This window comes from Sus scrofa, chromosome 1 (genome assembly GCF_000003025.6).
Source record: "Sus scrofa isolate TJ Tabasco breed Duroc chromosome 1, Sscrofa11.1, whole genome shotgun sequence".
Classification (NCBI taxonomy): Eukaryota; Metazoa; Chordata; class Mammalia; order Artiodactyla; family Suidae; genus Sus; species Sus scrofa.
In genome coordinates this window covers 196,158,925-196,180,012 of record NC_010443.5, presented here as the reverse complement: position 1 = coordinate 196,180,012, position 21,088 = coordinate 196,158,925, and the positions used below count along the sequence as shown (strand labels likewise).

At 38.3% G+C, this 21,088-nt stretch overlaps 2 protein-coding genes across 7 annotated transcripts in view; one reads left to right on the top strand and one right to left on the bottom strand.

Moving 5' to 3' along the window:
• PLAA (phospholipase A2 activating protein) overlaps window positions 1-4,009 on the bottom strand; it is a 43,611-nt gene extending 39,602 nt beyond the window's left edge. Inside the window, exon 1 of one of the 4 annotated variants that reach the window (XM_021062719.1) lies at window positions 3,194-4,009. In XM_021062719.1, the coding sequence (XP_020918378.1) occupies window positions 3,194-3,342 (149 nt within the window). In that variant the 5' untranslated portion in view covers window positions 3,343-4,009. The remainder of the gene's footprint in view (window positions 1-3,193) is intronic. The other 3 variants (XM_021062716.1, XM_003121873.6, XM_013986020.2) reach the window with 3 other exon arrangements.
• The window catches only part of IFT74 (intraflagellar transport 74), an 89,383-nt gene continuing 74,427 nt past the window's right edge, over window positions 6,133-21,088 (top strand). Inside the window, exons 1-4 of one of the 3 annotated variants that reach the window (XM_013986009.2) lie at window positions 6,133-6,452; window positions 9,918-10,056; window positions 17,314-17,449; window positions 19,731-19,779. In XM_013986009.2, coding sequence (XP_013841463.1) covers window positions 9,937-10,056; window positions 17,314-17,449; window positions 19,731-19,779 — 305 coding nt within the window. In that variant the 5' untranslated portion in view covers window positions 6,133-6,452; window positions 9,918-9,936. The remainder of the gene's footprint in view (window positions 6,453-9,917; window positions 10,057-17,313; window positions 17,450-19,730; window positions 19,780-21,088) is intronic. The other 2 variants (XM_005654488.3, XM_001926143.5) reach the window with 2 other exon arrangements.

Sequence of the window (21,088 nt, the reverse complement as noted above, 5' to 3'; positions counted from 1 at the left end):
AATCAGGATGGCTTCAGGCTTCTCAACTGTAACACCAGAATACAATGGAGGAATGGTTTCAAAATTCTGAAGAAAAATCATTTGGAAATTACAATGCTACAAGCATTTAAATCATTATTTAAGTAGCAAAGCAGACTAAAATCATTTTCCAATTGCAAAGTCTTAATACATTTATTATCAATGTATCTCAGAAAGCTTCTAGAGGATGTGATTCAATAAGGTGTCAAGGAAGAAAACAAAAAGAGAAAGTTACAGGACATTGAAAATAGAAATCCAACACAAGAGGTCCAAAAAAGGACTTGAGATGACAGTGAAGTGTGATTCCAGGACTAGCTGCGCATCAGAGGCAGACAGACCAGGTCAGAAAATTTTCACTGTCTGGAGGGTGAAACTAAAAATACTTAATGTGTCTTGGGAGTTCCTGTTGTGGCTCAGTGGTTAGCGAATCCGACTGGGAACCATGAGGTTGCGGTTCGATTCCTGACCTCACTCAGTGGGTTAAGTGTCGTGAGCTGTGGTGTAGATCACAGATGCAGCTCGGATCCGGTGTTGCTGTGGCTCTGGTGTAGCCCAGTGGCTACAGCTCCGATTAAAACCCTAGCCTGGGAACCTCCATATGCCATGGGTGCGGCCCTATAAAAGACAGAAAAAAAAAAAAATTAATGTGTCTAGAGGTCTTGAGAGGAGATTGAGATAACAAAAAACATGAAGTTGAATTAGTGATAAATACATAGAAAATTAAGCATATGAAAACCCAAAACAAGGCTATTAGCTATGGGGGATTATAAAATTGTTGAGGAAGAGTTACCATAGTTTATTCCATAGTTCAGGTGTAGACAGACTCTGTACGGCCACAAAATACTAACATAGTCTAAATTAAATTAAATTATATCATAAGGCTCAGGGCATAGAAAGGATGCATATTGATGGGGGTTGGCAGAGGCCAGAAAATAGCTAAATTTTCATATTCCACAATAAGAATAGAAAACAAAAAATGTTAAATGAAAGGAAACAGCAGTATAGCAGTTTATATACTGATATGGAAGTAAAATTAAAAAATAAGTAGTTAAAAGAGATAAACATTTTGCCTCTCAAAAAAGGAAACAGTGGGTTGAAGAATAGGAAGGTAATGGCTCTAATTTCTTAACAAGTTTCACAGAACTATTTGACTAAGGACCCAAAGTGCTGAGTGTTTGCATAAGGGAGAGATCACTTCAACTTCAGCCCAGTTAGAGAATATTTAAGGCACAAAGTTGAATTTGAAGTTGGAGTCTTTCAAATATGGGTAGTTTTTTTAAAAGGCAAAACAATCATTGGTGACAAAATTAGTGTTAACTGAATACCACATTAATTTTGAAAAGCAAAACCAAAAAGCAACATGAGTTAAGTGAAAAGAACCAGTTTTCAAAGACAGGATCATTTCAGCTCAAAGTTCTCCAAGTTCCTGGAAGCCAATGTAACACAGTCCCACAAAACATGTACAAGTTTAAGGATTTAACTATTGAGCAGGCATCCTTTAGCTACTCCTTATGGCAATGTTTATATCTTACTAGATATGTGCTGCTATTGAACTCAGTTTAAAATGTACAAGCTTAATCAGTAATTTGAACTCAAATACACGGAAGTTTCATATCAGTGTTACCAAATGGTTTGGACTATCACCGAATCTGAGTTAGAGGAAATCTTATCCAATTTAATATAGAAATCTGCTCTACAATATTCCTACTTTAGTCTGTTATTATGCCTTGGCTATACTACTGCAAAAGCCTCAAAAGATCTCCTTCCACATTTATTCCTTTGCAATTCATTTTCCACCAGAAGCTAGCAGAAACTTCTCAACAGGTAAATCAAATCATGCTGCTCCCTGCTTGAAATTCTTGGAGGGCTTCCACCCACTAACTCTTGCCCAGTCCTCTTTCCATGGTATTATCTGGCCTCCGCCAGCCTCTAAGACCTGCCCTCACCTCACATCTCATTCCCTCCTGCACACAGGGTCTTTCCTTTCTTAATCCAGGGTTTTTGTGTTTGCTCCTTCTACTACCCAGTTCCCTGCTCCTTGACCAGCTCCATCTAGGTGTCATCTCAAAACAAACAAGCAAAAGAAACAAACGAAAACTTCCTTTGAGAGGCTTCCTTCTTTAAAATGTCTCTCTCCACTCAATTCTATATATTTATTTTCTTCACAGTGCAGATGCCAATATACAATTTATTTGCTTGGTTTTTGATCCACCTCGATCCAGACTTTAGGCAAGCTCTAAAACACAGAGAACTTGTCTGTTCTTTTATTCTTCTTCAGGATCAAAAAGCAAATATGAGGCACTTAATAGTTATCTTCTGAATTTATGGATGGTCACAAACTCTGAGTGACACCTCTGTTAGGAGACTTACTACGTAAAGGAACCCACTTCCATTTTTCTCTTTCTGAACTGAAATCTGTCTTCCAGGTCTTAAAATTCTAGTTACAAGCAGAAAAATCAGGCCTGAACCCTTGAACTTGATTCGGACTGGAGCTTAATCCTCTGTTTCCTAACATTTTTTTGATTGCTTTTTCTGACACTCTTTTGAAGGCAATGAGCTTTCTCTTTTCAAGAAAACCGTACATCTTGATACATCCATAACCATTTAAAGGGTTTCATCCCTTTCAGCCTTCCACACACCTCAAACTCTGACTCGGATAACATGGAGGGAGTCAATGCAGCTTTCTAGAACACAATTTTTGGAAACAAGGTTTTCAAATATTAAATTAGAGGGAAGACACAGAGCAAATTCTAGAGAAAGAGGAGGACTTAGTTCAATTACATGCCAGATGCTTTCACAATGCCTCACTTAGAGGGGTGCATCTGTCATCAAATTTTTTTCAAATCGAAAAAAAAAAAACATGAAAAACCGTTGTTTACAAACTGAGGCCATAAAAAATAACAGCTTCGTCCAAGGTCACCCACTCGTTAATGGACAAGTTAAGAAAGTAGGTTTCTGTTCCCCCAGTTCGGTGCTCTTTCAACCTAAATCTGAGTGGTTTCTTACACTGGCCCAGACTGCCAGTGTTCTCAGTATTTCGGGGGAGCGCGAACCGGAGAGAAGGCCGGGAAGAGGGAAAGGGGCAGGATAGGGCAGGGAAGGGTCACTCTCTTCCCAGACGCGGCAGGAAGCTTTGCAACAGAGCCGAGGGGACAGCGGACGTCGCAGTGCTCACCTGTCCGGGACCCAGAGGCGGGTGGTGCGGTCTCGGGACACGGACACAAAGGCCCCCGGTGGATAGAGACAGCATACCAGGCCCCTCACGTCCAGCTCGTGGCCTGGGAGCGAGCAGCTCAGCCGGTACCTGGTGGCGCCGCTCGCCATGGCCCTAGCCGGTCCGGGACCAGGGCGCCCGGGACCAGGGCACAGCTCGACAACAGTCTGCAGGAGTGGCCCGGTGTGCGGCAGGAGAAGCCCTGCAGGTGAAGAGCGCTGGGACCGGAAGAGCCCGAGGGCCGGTGCGGAAGGGCGGCGAGAAAGTAGGCGCGCCGAGCGGGCCGAGTGACACAGCAACCCTGACTCGCACACCGGAATTCATCATCGGCCTCAGACCCACATGACGCAGAGAGTGTGCGTCCCGTGCTGAGGCCGACACAGAGTTGAAGCTCGCTTGGTTCCCACGCTCTGGACTGGGGGCAAAGAAAGACGCCACTGTCCCGCCCCGTTGCCGGAATCCGGGTCTTTTCCGAGCCCGCGTCCTCTCAGAGCCCTGGCTGATCTGTTTATACTGATGGCGGATGTGGGCAGGGACTACAAATCCCACAATGCCACGCGACACTGGGGCGTGGGCCCCAGGCGCGCGAAAGCAGGGTGTTTTAAATCTTCGTCTGCGGGGCGGCGTGTTGGTTCGTGGGTGATGAGTTCGCTGTGCGTGTATTGTTGGGGCAGTCTTACTTCTGTTTCCTCAAACCATGTCTACGTAGTCTGCGGGGTGTTGGGTTTTTTTGTTTTGTTTTTAACAGTCTAAACGTTTTTAAATTAAAATGAGAGAGCTTGGGGCCAAATCGGAAACAATGGCTTGTCTTAACTTCTATGAACATTAAACTGGGTTCTTGGTACTTAAAAGAAGTTTTACGTGTAAACGCAAAGATTTAAAGGCTTCTCTCAAGGCTGTCGCATCTCTATACAAGTACAAATGCTGGGTCACTTTTCTCTATGAACACATTGAGGGAAAAAGTCAGTAGCTTCTGTGTGACAATACATGTAATAATTAGAATCTGTAGAGGAGGAATTATCTTTTTCTACTCTTCTAACTTTTCTGCTGGAGCTCTGTAGCAAAAGACAGATTAATAACAAAAAAACAAGGTTTTTAACTTGTGTATCTCATATTCAAAGATGATTAACCCAAAGAGGTGGCTAGAATTTGGGCTTATGGCATCTTGACAAAGGGACAATAAGTTTGTACACAAGCAATAAAAAATGGAAAAGGGCCTTAAATCTTTGGAGGCAGCAAATTATGGGATGGCAACTATATGGGAAACAAAGGACAGATGAAGGTTTGTTAGTAAAGTCTATGTAGATTCTTCCAATGCAGTCTCAAGACTGTCAGTCCATCCTTGTTAAGAGACAAGGAGGGACAACTTTGAAAATTTATGTCCTGCTTTTAGACAAGTAGGGGAGTGGTGGAGAGCTTTTCTTGTATCTGGTTCTTTTCAACTGCCTGTAGCTCAAGCTAATTATTTACCAAAGTGACATATTTTGAGGTGGCCAATTCTACCACCCTTCACCACAGTGACCAAAAGGATAACAAATTACCACTACAGATATGCTGGGCTCAGATGGGATAATTACATGAAAATATTTTACAAGCTTGGATAACATAGGCAAATGACATTTCATTTTGTATCACACTGATTTTAAACTACTTGAAGACAAGCATACAAAAGAATAGATCAGGACAAAGAATTATGAAAGTTGGAAATAATGTAAAAATATTAGAAGTCCACTATAAAGTTTCCATTATGGCTCAGTGAGTTAAGAACCCAACATAGTGACCATGAGGATGCAGGTTCCTTACCTGGTGTCTCTCAGTGGGTTAAGAGTCAGTGTTGCAGCAAGCTGAGGCATAGGTTACAGGTGTGGCTCAGATCCAGTATTGTGGCTGTGGCATTGGCCCCAGCTGCAACTAATTATGTTTGATCCTTAGCCTGGTGACTTCTTAGGCCAGAGTCTACGGTGGTAAAAAGAAAAAAAAAAAAATAGTCCAATATGTATGTATGTTATGATTAGAACTCCAATCACATTTAAGCTATTATAGTAAGACTGGAAGAAAATAAACTGCAAGTTACTTCTTTACTAGAGAGGTGAGATTTAAGATGAAGTAGTTACAATATATACATATATATATATATATATATTTTTTTTTTTTCTTTTCTAGGACCGCACCCTGGCACATGGAGGTTCCCAGGCTAGGGTCTAATCAGAGCTGTAGCCGCTGGCCTACACCAGAGCCACAGCAACGTGGGATCCAAGCGCATCTGCAACCTACACCACAGCTCAGGGCAACATTGGATCCTTAACCCACTGAGCGACGCCAGGGATGGAACCTGAAACCTCGTGGTTCCTAGTCGGATTTGTTTCCGCTGAGCCACAATGGGAACTCCCACAATATATTTTTAAAAAATAATTCTTCTAAGACCACTTTGCATTTAATTTAGCCTTTCTCACAAACCTAGATCAAAAGAAGCCTGAAAGGAAGCCTAAAGACATAAAGCTTTCAATGAAATTAGGGACTGTGCGGTACCAGAATCTCATCCATACTTAATGTTGTATCAGTATGATGTGCAGTCCTAACGGGAAGAAAAACTACCACCAATTAGAAGTAGAAAGACTGTACAATGCTGCCTACCACGGAATAACTTCCAAGTAATTCTTACTAAAAACTCTGGCGTATTACAAGTGAGGCTATACAGCGATATAGTCAAACTCGCTAGGAATGAGTTCAAGTCAGGCTCACAATCAGAAAGCTTACTCTGATTATAAAGAAAACCAAGATTTTCAAATAAAAAATTTCCTTCCTAGCCAATTCGCAGTTTTCCCTTTATTCTGCAAGAGTGCTGAACTATATGGGAAACGTTAGTCCTAAAATCTCGCGAGAGCATTTCAGTCTCGCTTGCTTCGCTGAGTTGGAGGACTGGCCAGTCTGGAAGAGTATCCGTTGCCAGGATACGCGGCGGCCGGCGGCAGGCAGCTTGTAGTGAGGCCTTGAGAGCAGAGGAAAGCTGTTCACGGGTGAGAGGAACATCTCGAGTGAGCGAAGAGGTTCGCGGCCCGACTGGTGGGCTCCGCGGTGGTGGAGGCATCGGAAAGAACTTCGAGTGCCCCAGGGCAGTGCGACCCCCTTACTTCTGCACCCTCAGCGGTGCGATTCCCCGCCTTCCGCGCCCTTCAACGGGGCGACCCCCTTCCTTCCGCGCCTCTCAGCCTCGGCGGAGGTGAGAAATCCCGATTCCAGCTCTCCTCCTTGCTTCCTTTACGGGTTATCTTTGAAGATGCTGATACTCTCCAAACAAAATACATTTGGCTCTTAGCTGTTCTCCTCGGACCTATCTCCGGGCCAAGGCAGTCCCATTTCTAGTATGGCAGAGCGTGAGGAGACCTCTTCAGCAGTCTCCTGAGGAGGGGTCTGCCAAGGGGGTGACCAGAGGGAGGGATTCCGGCGCCTCGAAGAGAAAATTCACTGTGAGCTGAGGGATTTTACTGAGAGTAAATAGATTTCTGTCTGTTGGTCATGGTGGAAGGGACTTTGCAACTTTCCGCTTCATATATGTTAAAATGGCCAGTTGGGAGGATCATGATCATAAAAGTAATTAGGAGCCAGATATTTTGTATGACGTACCTGGAGTCGTCAAAATGACCGTGCAAGATAGAGCTCACTGTCACGCTTTATAAATGAGGAAACACTTCCAGAGGGGAGAATATGGCTGGTAACTGTCCTAGCTACATTAGTATCCCTAATCTTTCTGGAACCTCTCTGGTTGTGTGAATAATCCCAGAGATTGTGTGAATTTTTGAATGACTAACCTTGGAGTTAGTGGAATATTTGTTACTAGAGACGACGTAGTATCCTTAACCCACTAGGCCACCAGGGAACTCCTCATCAGCCTATTGTTAAAACTCTGAGTATAGATGAGGTGGCACAATGAGAAATCAAAGAGGAAAAAGAAAAATAGACTGTGGATGGTATCTTGAGAAATACTGCTAACAAGGGCATGTAGAATAAAATGAAGGAAAGTGAAAAAGGAGAAACAAAAGAGGAGAGTGTCCTGGAAATGATTTAATGTAGGACTGGACACCAGTAACAGAGGTGGCATTTACATCCCTAGCTGCATTGACAGGGAACATTTAAATGGCATAGTAGGAATCCAGGAGACAGTGGAAATGGAAAAGGTAGAGAATGACAGCTATAAGCTAATTTTTAGAATTTGGCTGCCTAGAAAAAGATATATGGAACAGAACTAAAAGTGGTTTCAGGATCTAGAAATTCGTTTTTAAGGTTAGGAAATAATGGAGTTTGATAGCCAATTGAAAGAAGGGGTAGGTTTAAAGACATGTATGAGCTGGATAATGCCCCAAAGGAGACTGGGGCAGGAGTGGGAGAGAAGAAGTTGGGCAAGGAGAGGAAAGCTAACCTCTCAAAGGTGTTGGAGTGAAGAAAAGAAATCATAATAGAGACTTATCTTGAATGAGAGAAGGAATGGCTGTTGAGATTGGAGGGCAAGGTGGATATAGGTAAGTTTATGTACTCCAGATGTGGATTTCACATCTTAATTTTTTCAGGAATGAGTCATCTGCTGAGAGTGGTAGGAACAGAGGTTAAGTAGAAAAGTGATTAAGGACCATAATCATCAAGAACAGAGTAGCTAATCAAAGGTAAATAAAATAATTTCTGAGATGAGAGTCCAGCAAAATTTGGTGACTATGACTTTGCAGTTCTCTAGTCTGTACAGTTGTGGAATTTCCATTAACAGTGTTAGGCTGTCCAGGTTGAATGTAGAGAACAGTTTGTGATTTTGCCATAAGGCTTGAAGAAGAGTTCGAGGATGGTAATTAGGTGATGGTGTTCAAAAGACAGTTTAGTGTTGAGAAGAAATGAAGTCCTTGAAACTGATCTTGACAAAATTTTTTTTTTTGCTTTTTTAGGGCCACATCTGAGACATATGGACGTTCCCAGGCTAGGGTTCTAATTGGAGCTGCAGCTGCCAGCCTACACACAGCCACAGCAACACAAGATCCCAGTCACGTCTTCAGCCTACACCACAGGTCACAACAATGCTGGATCTTTAACCCACTGAGCAAGGCCAGGGATCCAACTTGCATCCTCATGGATACTAGTCTGGTTTGTTACCACTGAGCCACAAAGGGAACTCCCATTAATGGTTTTTGATGGAGATTGCAATGGATTTTTCAGTGTTCATCTTACTTGAATTTCCAGCAGAAAATGGCTTGGCTGACCATTCCTGCCTTCTCTTGGCATCCGTGACAAACACTCCTGGTTTCTCTGTTTGCTTTTGAAATCTTCATTTTCAGTCTCATACTAGTTTCTCTATTTTGCAATCTGTATGTCTTGGCATTCCTTGGTCCAGAGATCTTTTTTTTTTTTTCTTTTTCTTTTTCTTTTTTTTCTTTTTATAGCTGTACCCATGGCGTATGGAAGTTCCCAGGCTAGGGGTCGAATCAGAGCTACAGCTGCTGGCCTGTGCCCCAGCCACAGCAACTCGGGGTCTGAGCCACGTCATACCTTTTATATTATAGACCAGTATATGCATATGTGTAAACTTATATAAATATAACTGAAATGAAAATTAAATGAAATATTTACTCTATGTGCCATGAACTCTCATATTTTCTATTTTATATCATATTTAAAACATATTTGTTATAGCCTGCTAAATTGTTTTCATAAGCCACTACTAGACTGAGACTAATTGTTTTAAAAATGCTATTTTAAATTATCAGCCAAAACTTTAAATAATGTTATATTATGATGAGTAAAGGAGGGAGCTGATAAACTGGGGGAGAATGAGTGAATAAAGGAAATGGTTTAAGGGAAATGTAGTTAGAATAAAGATGAGAAAAGGGTAGGAAAGGAGATTAAGGCCAGAGAATAAAGTAATTAAGATATTTGAGATGGGAGTTCCCGTCGTGGCGCAGTGGTTAACGAATCCGACTAGGAACCATGAGGTTGCGGGTTCGGTCCCTGCCCTTGCTCAGTGGGTTAACGATCCGGCGTTGCCGTGAGCTGTGGTGTAGGTTGCAGACGCGGCTCGGATCCTGCGTTGCTGTGCCTCTGGCGTAGGCTGGTGGCTACAGCTCCGATTCAACCCCTAGTCTGGGAACCTCCATATGCCACGGGAGCGGCCCAAGCAATAGCAACAACAACAACAACAAAAGACAAAAAAAAAAAAAAAAAAAAAAAAAGATATTTGAGATGAAGCAATTCTAGATGATGACAAGCTCCATGTCTGGCCATGGCTGTGAACAACTTGAAATGGAGTTGAAAAATGGTTATTGAAATTTAGATCAAGGAACTATAAAGCTACAATGTTACATATTGAATCCAGTATCCATATGGAAGTCATCCAGGATGTTGGTGCTACTGGAGTAGAGACTGAACAATTTAGGAAAGACTTTAGTAAACAGCGGAGTGATTAGGAGGTCCCTAGACAAAAGCAGTCAGGGAAGATCTAACTAAGATCTGGTTCTAAATGGAACATTAAAGTCAAATTTGAACAGAATTAAAGCAGACTTAACTTTGTACATAGTAGTACCTAAACTGGCAGTTTGCAAGAAAACTCATTATGAATTAAATGTTTGAAGGAAGGGTTTGTGGTTACTACTATCTTGCTATCAATATCAAGATATCAAAAGAGAATTGAACTATTCTTGTTTCCAAACAGTGGTTAAAGTGAGCAAACAATGGCCACTAATCACAAACCTTCAGCAGCTCGCCCTGTTTCACGAGGTGGCATTGGACTGACAGGAAGGCCTCCTTCTGGAATACGACCCTCATCAGGAAATATTCGAGTGGCAACTGGAGTAAGTTTAAAACAAGTTATTGAATTAGTGTGCATATATTCTGGTAAAAATTGGAAAGCATGTCTATAAGAAGAGGTTCTTCTTTATTTTTCTTTGTTCTATAAGCATGGTATTATATGTATTTTTTTTCCAAAAATATCTAGAAGTATAAACTTGAGAGAGTGTTTGAAAGAGATTGTTAAAAGAAGAAGCATACTCATGCTAATATTCAATTTTATTTTAAAGCTAAAGTAATTTAAGTGGTAGAGTGTATTGGTGCCAGAATCAAGTAGAATGGTAGAGACAGAATCAGACATGTAAGAATTGAATTAATGATTAAGGTGGTGTTTCAAATTAGTTGGTAAAGCATGGAGTTTTCAATAGTGCATTCAGATACCTGATAAACCTTTTTTTTTTTTTTTTTTTAAATCTTTTTAGAGACACACCTGTGGCATATGGAGTTTCTCAGGCTAGGGGTGCTTGGGAGCTATAGCCGCTGACCTACCCTGAAGCCATAGCAATGTGGGATCCAAGCTGCATCTGCCACCTAGAGCACAGCTCACAGCAATGCCAGATCCCCAACCCACTGAGCAAGGTCAGGGATCAAACTCGTGTCCTCATGGATACTACTCAGGTTTGTTAACCCCTGAGCCACGATGGAAACTCCAACCATTTGTTTTTTAAAAGACAAATCCCTCCCTCATACAAAATTGTAGATATTTTAGAAACTTCATATTTAAAAAATGAAAGCATAAGTATATTGGAGGAAAATACAGGCAAGTCTTTTGTATAAACTTGGTGTGAACTAGGCCTTTGTAAAAATGACAGAAAACATCAAGTGCTGAAAAGGAAGGTATTTTTATAGTTATGCATTTGAATTTGCAAAAATTGAAAACACCATGTAAAAGTTAAAAGAAAAATAACAAACTCAAAAAAATATTTACAACGTATGTGTCATACATAGAGTTCAGACTCTTAAATGAAAAAGAAAGTTCACTTATTTGTAAGAGCTGTTTCTGTAGTAAGGCTGTAAACCCTATCAGTCAACATTCCTTGAGATTTCTTTGGGGGTAGAGGAGGGAATATCATTATATGGTTCTAAAATTCACCTTATAAAACTATTCTAAAATTTACCTAGCACAGTACAAAAGCAAAATAAGAAAAAGTACAGCACTCTAATGTAAAAATATAAGTAATAAGTAAAATAATGTTCTGGTTGCCATAGCAACCTACACACTCTAGTAAATGTTAAGAACTTAATGTATAATAGAATCATAAATAAATGAATCAGTAGGAGAAACACACCACATTAGGAGAAAAAAATTTGGTAAATTTTATAAACTGGTAATTCTAAGCAGAATAAGTCCTGTAAGGATATTTGTTACATCTTCATTACAGTTATAATAGTGGAAATTTCAGACAGCCTAAATGACTTTGTAACAGGTAAATCTTAATACATTATGATATGTCTATCCCTATAATAGGCTAGCAAGTAATCATTAAAAATTATTTTTGGAGTTCCCATTGTGGCTTAGTGGGTTACAAACCTGACTAGTATCCATAAGTATGTGGGTTCGATGCCTAGCCTCACACAGTGGGTTAAGGATCCAGCATTGACATGAGCTGTTGCTGTGGCTGCGTGTATGCCAGCAGCTGCAGCTCCAATTTGACCCCTAGCCTGGGAACTTCCATATGCTACATGTGAGGCCCTAAAAAGAGAAAAAAAAAATTAAATACGTGAGGAAATAATACATCTTTATAATACATTATTAAATGAAAAAAGCAGTATGGTATCAATTTAAGATTAAAGATGTACATTTATATGTACATAGAAAGAAATGAATACACCAAAATATTCATAGTAATTTCTCTGATGCTCACAATAGATGGTTTTGCCTACCTCATAAGGTGTATATGAAGTATTCAAGTTTGGACAGTAGATGAATTGCAAGTAGAGATAATGCTGGGTCCTATGCTTAATTCATAAGTAAAGCAGAAAATTTTGGAGGGAATAATTTTCTTAAAGTTTTCAGATTTTTCTAGAGTTTTAGCTAATATTATCAACATCATCATCAACTTATACTTAAATGATTTTTATTCATTTATGTGTACTGAACTAGGATATCTTTTTCTATTAATTTAGTAAGAATTTTTTCTATTAACTAAATATTTATAAAAGGAATCTGAAATTTATTGGCCACCTATTGTTTGCTGGGTGCTTTAACTATATAGTTTTGGCAGTTTTTAAAACTAATGCTTGTTGTAAAATATACAAAGGAAAATCAGCGTTCCCTTCTTCTACCCCGGGTATTACCATTTTCTGAAATGTGGCATGTAACCTTCTAGACTTTTTTTCTGTCCATTTATAAACACCGACACACATGCATATAGGATTGTGTGGTTTTAGTATATTCCAAAATAAGGATAGTGCTATATGTATATGTTCTTATATATCTTGCCCTTTTCTTTCAACAATGCAAATATATTTCTGTGTGCATTTATAAACATTCACTCCATTCTTTTTAATGTGTGAAGTTTTAATTTATGCTTTTTTCTCTATACTTTCAATTAGTAAACTTTTTAAAAAGTAGCATAGTTTTGGAGTAGCTATCATAATTATGCTTTCATAGAGCCAAGCAAGAAATTATTCATAAGGTTTACCCAAGGAAAGATTTAACATTTTCTCCCGAAGATCACTCAGGATAACCCTGAACTCATTTCATTTGAATTTGTAGTTTACGGTATTCCTGTATACAATGTATTCTCTAGAATATGGTACTGTTACCCCCGTATTCAACATATTCAAGTTAATTACCAAGTACTTCTCAGAATTACTTGAGATCTATGTTAGCTGATAGGAAGAGGCTACCTGATAAGAGAATTGAAAACAATAAGAATGGTTGTATCGGAGTTCCTGTCGTGGCACAGTGGTTAACGAATCCGACTAAGAACCATGAGGTTGAGGTTCAATGCCTGCCTTTGCTCAGTAGGTTAACTATCCAGCGTTGCCGTGAGCTGTGGTGTAGGTAGCTGACGCGGCTCCATCTCCGATTCGACCCCTATCCTGGAAACCTCCATATGCCGCAGAAGCAGCCCAAGAAATGGCAAAAAAGACAAAAAAGAAAAAAAAAAAGAATGGCTGCATCTAGCCCCTATCTAAAATTTATACTACATATTTAAATCTACCACTTTACTCTTTGGTAGAGAGTAGGGAAAAAGAAAATAAGGAAAGGAAAATAAGCAAAAGAAGGATATCTTGGAACAGTTTCAGGTTGTCTTTTTTTTCTTTTTTTATGATTTTTATTTTTCTGTTGATTTACAGTGTTCTGTCAACTTCTACTGCACAGAAAAGTGACCCAGTCATACATATATATATATATTTTTTCTTTTTCTCACATTATCCTCCATGTTTTATTTTTTATCTTTTTATATGTAATGATTTTTTTTTTCCCATTATGGTTGGTTTACAGTGTTCTGTCAATTTTCTACTGTACAGCATGGTGACCCAGTTACACATACATGTATACATTCTTTTTTCACACATTATCATGATCCATCATGAGTGACTAGACATAGTTCCCAGTGTTACACAGCAGGATCTCATTGCTTATCCATTCCAAAGGCAATAGTCTGCATCTATTAACCCCAAGCTCCCAGTCCATCTCACTCCCTCCCCCTTGGCAACCACAAGTCTATTCTCCAAGTCCATGATTTTCTTTTCTGTGGAAAGTTTCATTTGTGCCATATATTAGATTCCAGATATAAGTGTTATCATATGGTATTTGTCTTTCTCTTTCTGACTTACTTCACTTAGTATGAGAGTCTCTAGTTCCATCCATGTTGCTGCAAATGGCATTTTTTCATTCTTTTTTATGTTTATGGCTGAGTAGTATTCCATTGTGTATATACACCACATCTTCCTAATCCATTCATCTGTCGATGGACATTTAGGTTGTTTCCATGTCTTGGCTATTGTGAATAGTGCTGCAATGAACATGCGGGTGCCTGTGTCTTTTTCAAGGAAAGTTTTATCTGGATAAATGCCCAAGAGTGGGATTGCTGGGTCATATGGTAGTTCTATGTATAGTTTTCTAAGGTACCTCCATACTGTTTTCCATAGTGGTTGTACCAGGTTACATTCCCACCAACAGTGCAGGAGGGTTCCCTTTTCTCCACACTCTGTCCAGCATTTGTTCTGGACATTCTGACTGGTGTGAGGTGGTATCTCGTGGTAGTGTTGATTTGCATTTCTCTAATAATCAGTGATGTTAAGCATTTTTTCATGTGCTTGTTGGCCATCTGTATCTCTTCCTTGGAGAAATGTCTCTTCACATCTTTTGCCCATTTTTTTAATTGGGTTGTTGACTAGAAGAAGGAACACTCCCAAAGACATTGTGTGATGCTACCATCACCCAAATTCCAAAACCAGACTAAGATGCCACCAAAAAAGAAAACTTTATTCAACTTTGATGAATATAGATGCAAAAATTCTCAACAAAATTTTCACCAACTGAATCCAACAACATATAAAAAAGATCATATACCACAACCAGGTGGGATTCATCCCAGGTTCACAAGAATGGTTCAACATACACAAATCAATCAATATCATACACCACATTAACAAAAGATACGTCAAAAACTACATGGTCATCTCAATAGATGCAGAAAAAGAGTTTGACAAAGTCCAACATCCATTCATGATAAAAATTCTTACCAAAGTGGGTATAGAGGGAACATGCCTTAACATAATAAAAGCCATTTATGATAAACCCACAGCAAATATAATATTCAGTGGGGAAAAGCTGAAAACCTTCCCACTAAAATCTGGAACAAGACAAGGATGCCCACTCTCACCACTGTTATTCAACATAGTATTGGAAGTCCTAGCCACAGCAATCAGACAAACGAAAGAAATAAAAGGCATCCAGATAGGAAGAGAAAAGGTAAAACTGTCATTGTATGCAGATGACATGATACTATCTATAGAAAACCCTAAGGACTCGACCCCAAAACTACTTGAACTGATCAACAAATTCATCAAAGTAGCAGGATATAGGATTAACATTCAGAAATCAGTCACATGTCTGTATACTAACAATGAAATATTAGAAAAGGCATACAAAAATACAATACCTTTTAAAATTGCACCCCCAAAATCAAATACCTTGGACTAAACCTGACCAAAGAGGTGAAAGACTTATATGCTGAGAACTATAAAACATTAATCAAGGAAATTAAAGTGGATGCAAAGAAATGAAAAGATATTCCTTGCTCCTGGGTTGGAAAAATTAATATTGTAAAAATGACCATACCACCTAAAGCAATCTGCAGATTCAATGCAATCCCTATCAAATTACCCATGACATTTTTCACAGAACTAGAACAAACACTCCAAACATTTATGTGGAACAACAAAAGACCCAGAATCGCCAAAGCAATCCTGAGAAACAAAAACCAAGCAGGAGGCATAACTCTCCCAGACTTCAGGCATTATTACAAAGCCACAGTGATCAAGACAGTGTGGTACTGGTACCAAAAGAGACATACAGACCAATGGATCAGAATAGAGAACCCATAAATAAACCCAGACACCTATGGTCAATTAATTTTTGACAAAGGAGGCAAGAACATAAAAATGGGAAAAAGACAGTCTTTTCAGCAAGTATTGGTAAAACTGGACAGCTGCATGCAAATCAATAAAACAGAACACACCCTCACACCGTGCACAAAAATAAACTCAAAATGGCTGAAAGACTTATAAGATAAGACACCATCAAACTCTTGGAAGAGGACATAGGCAAAACGTTCTCTGACATCAACCTTACAAATGTTTTCTCGGGTCAGTCTCCCAAAGCAACAGAAATAAAAGCAATAATAAACCCTTGGGACCTAATCAAACTGACAAGCTTTTGCACAGCAAAGGAAACCAAAAAGAAAACAAAAAGACAATTTAGAGAATGGGAGAAAATAGTTTCAAACGATGCAACTGACAAGGGCTTAATCTCTAAAATTTACAACAATTTATACAACTCAAAAGGTTGTCTTTTATATCTTCCCGTGCCTATACATAACTATGTGAACTGACAAGTAGGGAGTCTTTTGACCTCTCCTTAGGGTGTTTAATGTTAGATTGGATTTAACAGACCTGGGGTAGAGAATCATGTAGAGTAATAATATGAATACTTGTTGAATGATGTAAGTTTTTTAATACTTACATGGCTAATATATAAAATGTAAAAATGTAATTGCATTATTTTTTTAAAAAGAATTTATTTTTATGATTTTAAAGGTAATTTGAAAATATGAATTATATAAAGTATAACATTAAGTGATTATAATATGATTATATAGGGATAAACATTGTTAGTTACTATTTTTTTAATGTAATACTCGACTTTATTTTACAAAAATGGAATTATAACCATTTTCTATGGTTAAATAAGGACAAATACATGGACATTTTGCTCCGTTTAGTTTTGGGAGTATTATAAGTAATGTCTAAACATAGAATCTTAAATTTTTTTTGTTTGTTTTTGCTTTTTAGGGCCACACTCACAGCATATGGAAGTTCCTAGGCTAGGGGTCAAACTGGAGCTGCAGCTGCTGGCCTGCGCCACAGCCACAGCAACCTGGGATCCGAGCCATGTCTGCAGCCTACAGCTCATGGCAACGCCAGATCCTTAACCCACTGAGTGAGGCCAGGGAGTGAACCCACATCCTCATGGATACTAATCGGCTTCATTACCACTGAGCCCTGACGGGAACTCGCAGAATCTTAATATTTAGCAAATGTGTTATTTAATATTTATAGAAGTTTAGATGGTAATTTTATTTAGTAGTAGTTCAGACATTTTAAGATGTGAGGAAAATTTTACAAATTATATAAAATCTTTAAAAAATATTCTCTTCTCAGTCTTAACAATATTAGAGGCACAGTGTTTTTTTAGTGTATTAAAATTGAAATCTTGGAGTTTGCATTGTGGCTCAGTGGGTTAAGAAACCGACATACTGACCATGAGGATGCAGGTTCAATCCCTGGCTGCACTCAGTGGGTTAAGGATCTGATGTTGCCACATGCTGTGGTATAGGTCGCAGATGCGGCTCAGATATAACATGGCTATGGCTGTGGCTTAGGCTTGTATTCTGCAGCTCTGGTTCAGCCCCTAGCCTGGGGCTTATATATGCCTCAGGTGTGGCCCTAAAAAGGGGGAAAAAAGAGGGAATCAACTTTTCCATTAAAAAAAAATAAAATAAAATTGAAATCTTATTATTTAGATACCACCTGGAACAGCAAGACCAGGCTCTCGTGGTGGTCCTGTAGGGATAGGAGGAGTTCTGTCTTCTCAGATCAAAGTTGCTGATCGTCCTGTAACGCAACAAGGTTTGAGTGGAATGAAAACTGGGATGAAAGGTATCTATTTTAAGAAGATGAATATATTTTGTATAAGAATATTACAGTATCATATTACTAAATCAGAATTTTAGAGTGAAAAAGACTGTCTTAATTCTTATTCCTTGTTTCACAAAATTGTTGTAACGGTTAAATAAGAGCATGGATGTAAAAATTTATTGCAAACTAGGGCGTTATATACATATATGAGCTATTTTAATCTTCATTTTTATGAACATAGAATTTCACTATAACTTGAAAAATTTTGAAATAATTTGAAGAAAAGCTCAGGGGTTAAAATTAGATTTCTAGTACCATCTAGAAATATTTTGAATTTTTTAAAATTTTCATGTCAAAATGACACTAGTAAGGTATTTGCTTACTTATGAAGAGTGAGTCAAAAGTGTCACTTTTGGTAATAATATTCCATTATAGTGCTAAGTAAGAAAGTGAGGTTAACATATAGATTTATGTATCTCAATTATGCTTCTCTGTATGTATTTAGAAAGACATAATAAGTAACACTATATGTTGTTGTTGAGAAAGTTGGTCTGTATTATATATAAGTCAAAGTATGGTGAATTGTTTTATAATGAGTTTTTATTTCTGCATTTGCAAATGTCTTATCAGGGATGAAGATACTCTACCGGTACAAAATTAGGTATAAGATATCTCACTAACTGCTGTAATATAGTATATCATGCCTTTCAGGAGACTTAAATTTTCTTACTTGCATTGTACTACCACCCACTCACTAAATATTTAAAACCAATTAATTATTTAGAAATGCTTTATCAAAACTGTGAAGGAAATTGAGTAAAAATTTTGTAGTTGTTTTGTCTTTAAAAATATATTCCTAGAAATGTTTATATGTTTAATATTACTTACTTACAGACATTAAGGGTAGAAACGTAGTAATTTCTCCTTTAAAACTGAACCAATATCATTTAAGATAGTCATTTTCTACCAACATGTGAAAAAGTTCTGATTGTTAACCAACACGCACCATAATCTCCTATGCCTTTTGCTCTTACCTGCTCCAGTGCCTTGTTTTCTTTTCTAAGACACTCTCCTTCTCATCGTAGAATAGTCAGTACTCTGTAGCTTATTCTGTCATGCTTTGAGGGCACTTCACCTCTCTCAAGGTTTGTGACATTTAACCTAGGAATTCTTTTTTAGCCCTACTGAAATTTAAGTTCATGTTTCTAAAAGTCTCTGAAACAAATTATGAAAAATCATAATCTCTTGCCTACTTTGAGAAATTTATAATTTATCTAAATCTGCCGTGTCCATTATGATAGCCAATAACTACATGTAGCTATTTAAATTTAAATTAATTAAAGTTAGGTAAGGAGGAGTTCCTGTCGTGGCTCAGAGAAAATGAATCTGACTAGCATCCATGAGGACACAGGTTCAATCCCTAGCCACACTCATAGGGTTAAGAATCCAGCATTGCCGTGGCTGTGGTGTAGGTCACAGATGAGGCTCGGATCTGGCATTGCTATGGCTGTGGTGTAGGCCAGAAGCTACAGCTCCAATTCAACTCCTTGCCTGGGAACCTCCATATGCTGTGGATACGGGCCTAAAAAGACCAAAAAATAAATAAATAAAAACTAAATAAATAAATAAAATTAGGTAAGGAGTTCCTGCTGTGGCTCAGCAGTAATGAGCCCAGATAGTATCGGTGAGGACACAGGTTCAATCCCTGACCTCGCTCAGTGGGTTAAGGATCTTGCACTGCTGTGAGCTGTGGTGTAGGTTGCAGATGCTGCTCAGATCCTGATTTGTTGTAGCTGTGGTGCAGGCTGGCAGCTGGAGCTTTGATTCAACCCCTAGCCTGGGAACTTCCATATGCCGTGGGTGGGGCCCTAAAAAAAATTAGGTAAAATAAAAATTTACTTCCCAGTAACATCAACCACCCTTCAGGTTTTCAATATTCCTGTGTAGCTAGTCATTGAACAGTGCTGATGTAAAATATTTCCATTGTTGCAAAAAGTTCTTCTTGACTAACCTTGTTCTAGACTTCCTTAGTCCTGGTTTCCATTCAGTCGATCCAACCTGTCGAGTCCCCTGGCTTAATAGCCCTATCTCTAGTCCCATCCTTGTGGTCTTGATTCAAGCTTCCATCTGTCATGATGCTAAGATACTGGTTTTGTTTTCCATTTCATTGCTTCTTAATTTTCAGGTTTACTGGGGCGTTTGTGAAGGCTATCAGAGAATTACAGCATATAGTTCTGGTTGAGCTTTGGTATTTTGGTGGCATTTTCAAAGTGAACACTAATACTTAAAAATTTTTTTTTAGGTCCCCAGAGGCAAATTTTAGACAAATCTTATTATCTTGGGCTTCTTCGGTATGTTAAATACTCTTTTTTTCTATGCATGATCATGAAGTTTTATCTACGGCTTATTAAGATAACTAGGTGTCTATTGATTTCTAAGAATTATTTTGTATTCTAACATGATTGCTGGTTAATTTGGCTGTAAATAGATAATATCACAAAATATGATAAATCAATTGGGCTGAAATTTAAAATTTTATGTATTTGAATGTATATGAACTATGTATTTAGATTCACTGTTTTTATGTAATAATAAGAATAATCTTTTATGCTTCTTTCACTAAGCTGAAATATATTAATCATACATCTAATAAGAATGGGAAAATCTATATACTTTATAATAAATAGTACAGTTTTACATAAATATACATTGTCAGTTGCTATAAATATGGTATAGTTTTCATTTATAAGCTTTGTTATACATCTCTAAGTATGCAGCTCTAAATTAAGATTTTTTTCTTTTTTTCTACCTACCTTTTTCTTTTCTCATATACCCTACTGTCTTATTTCCATTTTTCCAGTTTATTTTCTTGTTCACCCATTCTCTATATCTGCTTTCTTTCTTACTTGCATTCCATTTAATGCATCCTTCTATTGTGTCCTGCAAACTCTGTTTTCTTCTAAGTTCTTTTGTTGCTCAATTACTTGAATCCTTTTGATTCTCAAACTCCTAGAAGGCAATAAAAGAAGGTAGGCTTTCCCCATCTGTCCTCAAAGCTAACAGCAGTAACAAAGATAGTGAGACCATCAGTTGAATAACGTCTTTTAATATCCAGCCACTTTTTAATTAAAAGAAGGAAGGGAGATAGGGCTATTTCTCATTATTTCGTTGCCTCTCTTCTCCAGGATTTGTGCTTCTGTATTAAAAAATAGTTTTACCTACTTGTGTAATTGACTCTAGAACTGGTTCTCAACTGGCAGCGATTTTGGCCCCCAAAGAACATTTGGCAATTTTTAGACACATTTTTGGTTGTCATAACTGGGACTGGGGGCTATGTTGCTGGCATCCAGACCAGGGATCCTGTTAAACATCATGTGGTGCACAGTATACCCTACCACTTCCCACCAAAGTATCATTCAAAGACCTAACTAAATGTGCTACACTTGAGAAACCTTGTTCTAGAGGATAGCAAGAGCTGTGAGGGTGACAATTAGGCATCTACTTCTGTCTGTAGATTATACCAGATTGACCAGGTTTCCATTCTGGTACTATTTCATCTTTTTTTAGTGAGTAGAGAATCTGTATCAGTTTATCATTTGGGATATATCTTGTACCTCCTCCTTAATCAAATAAGCAACTTAAATTGTTTTTTTAGTGAAA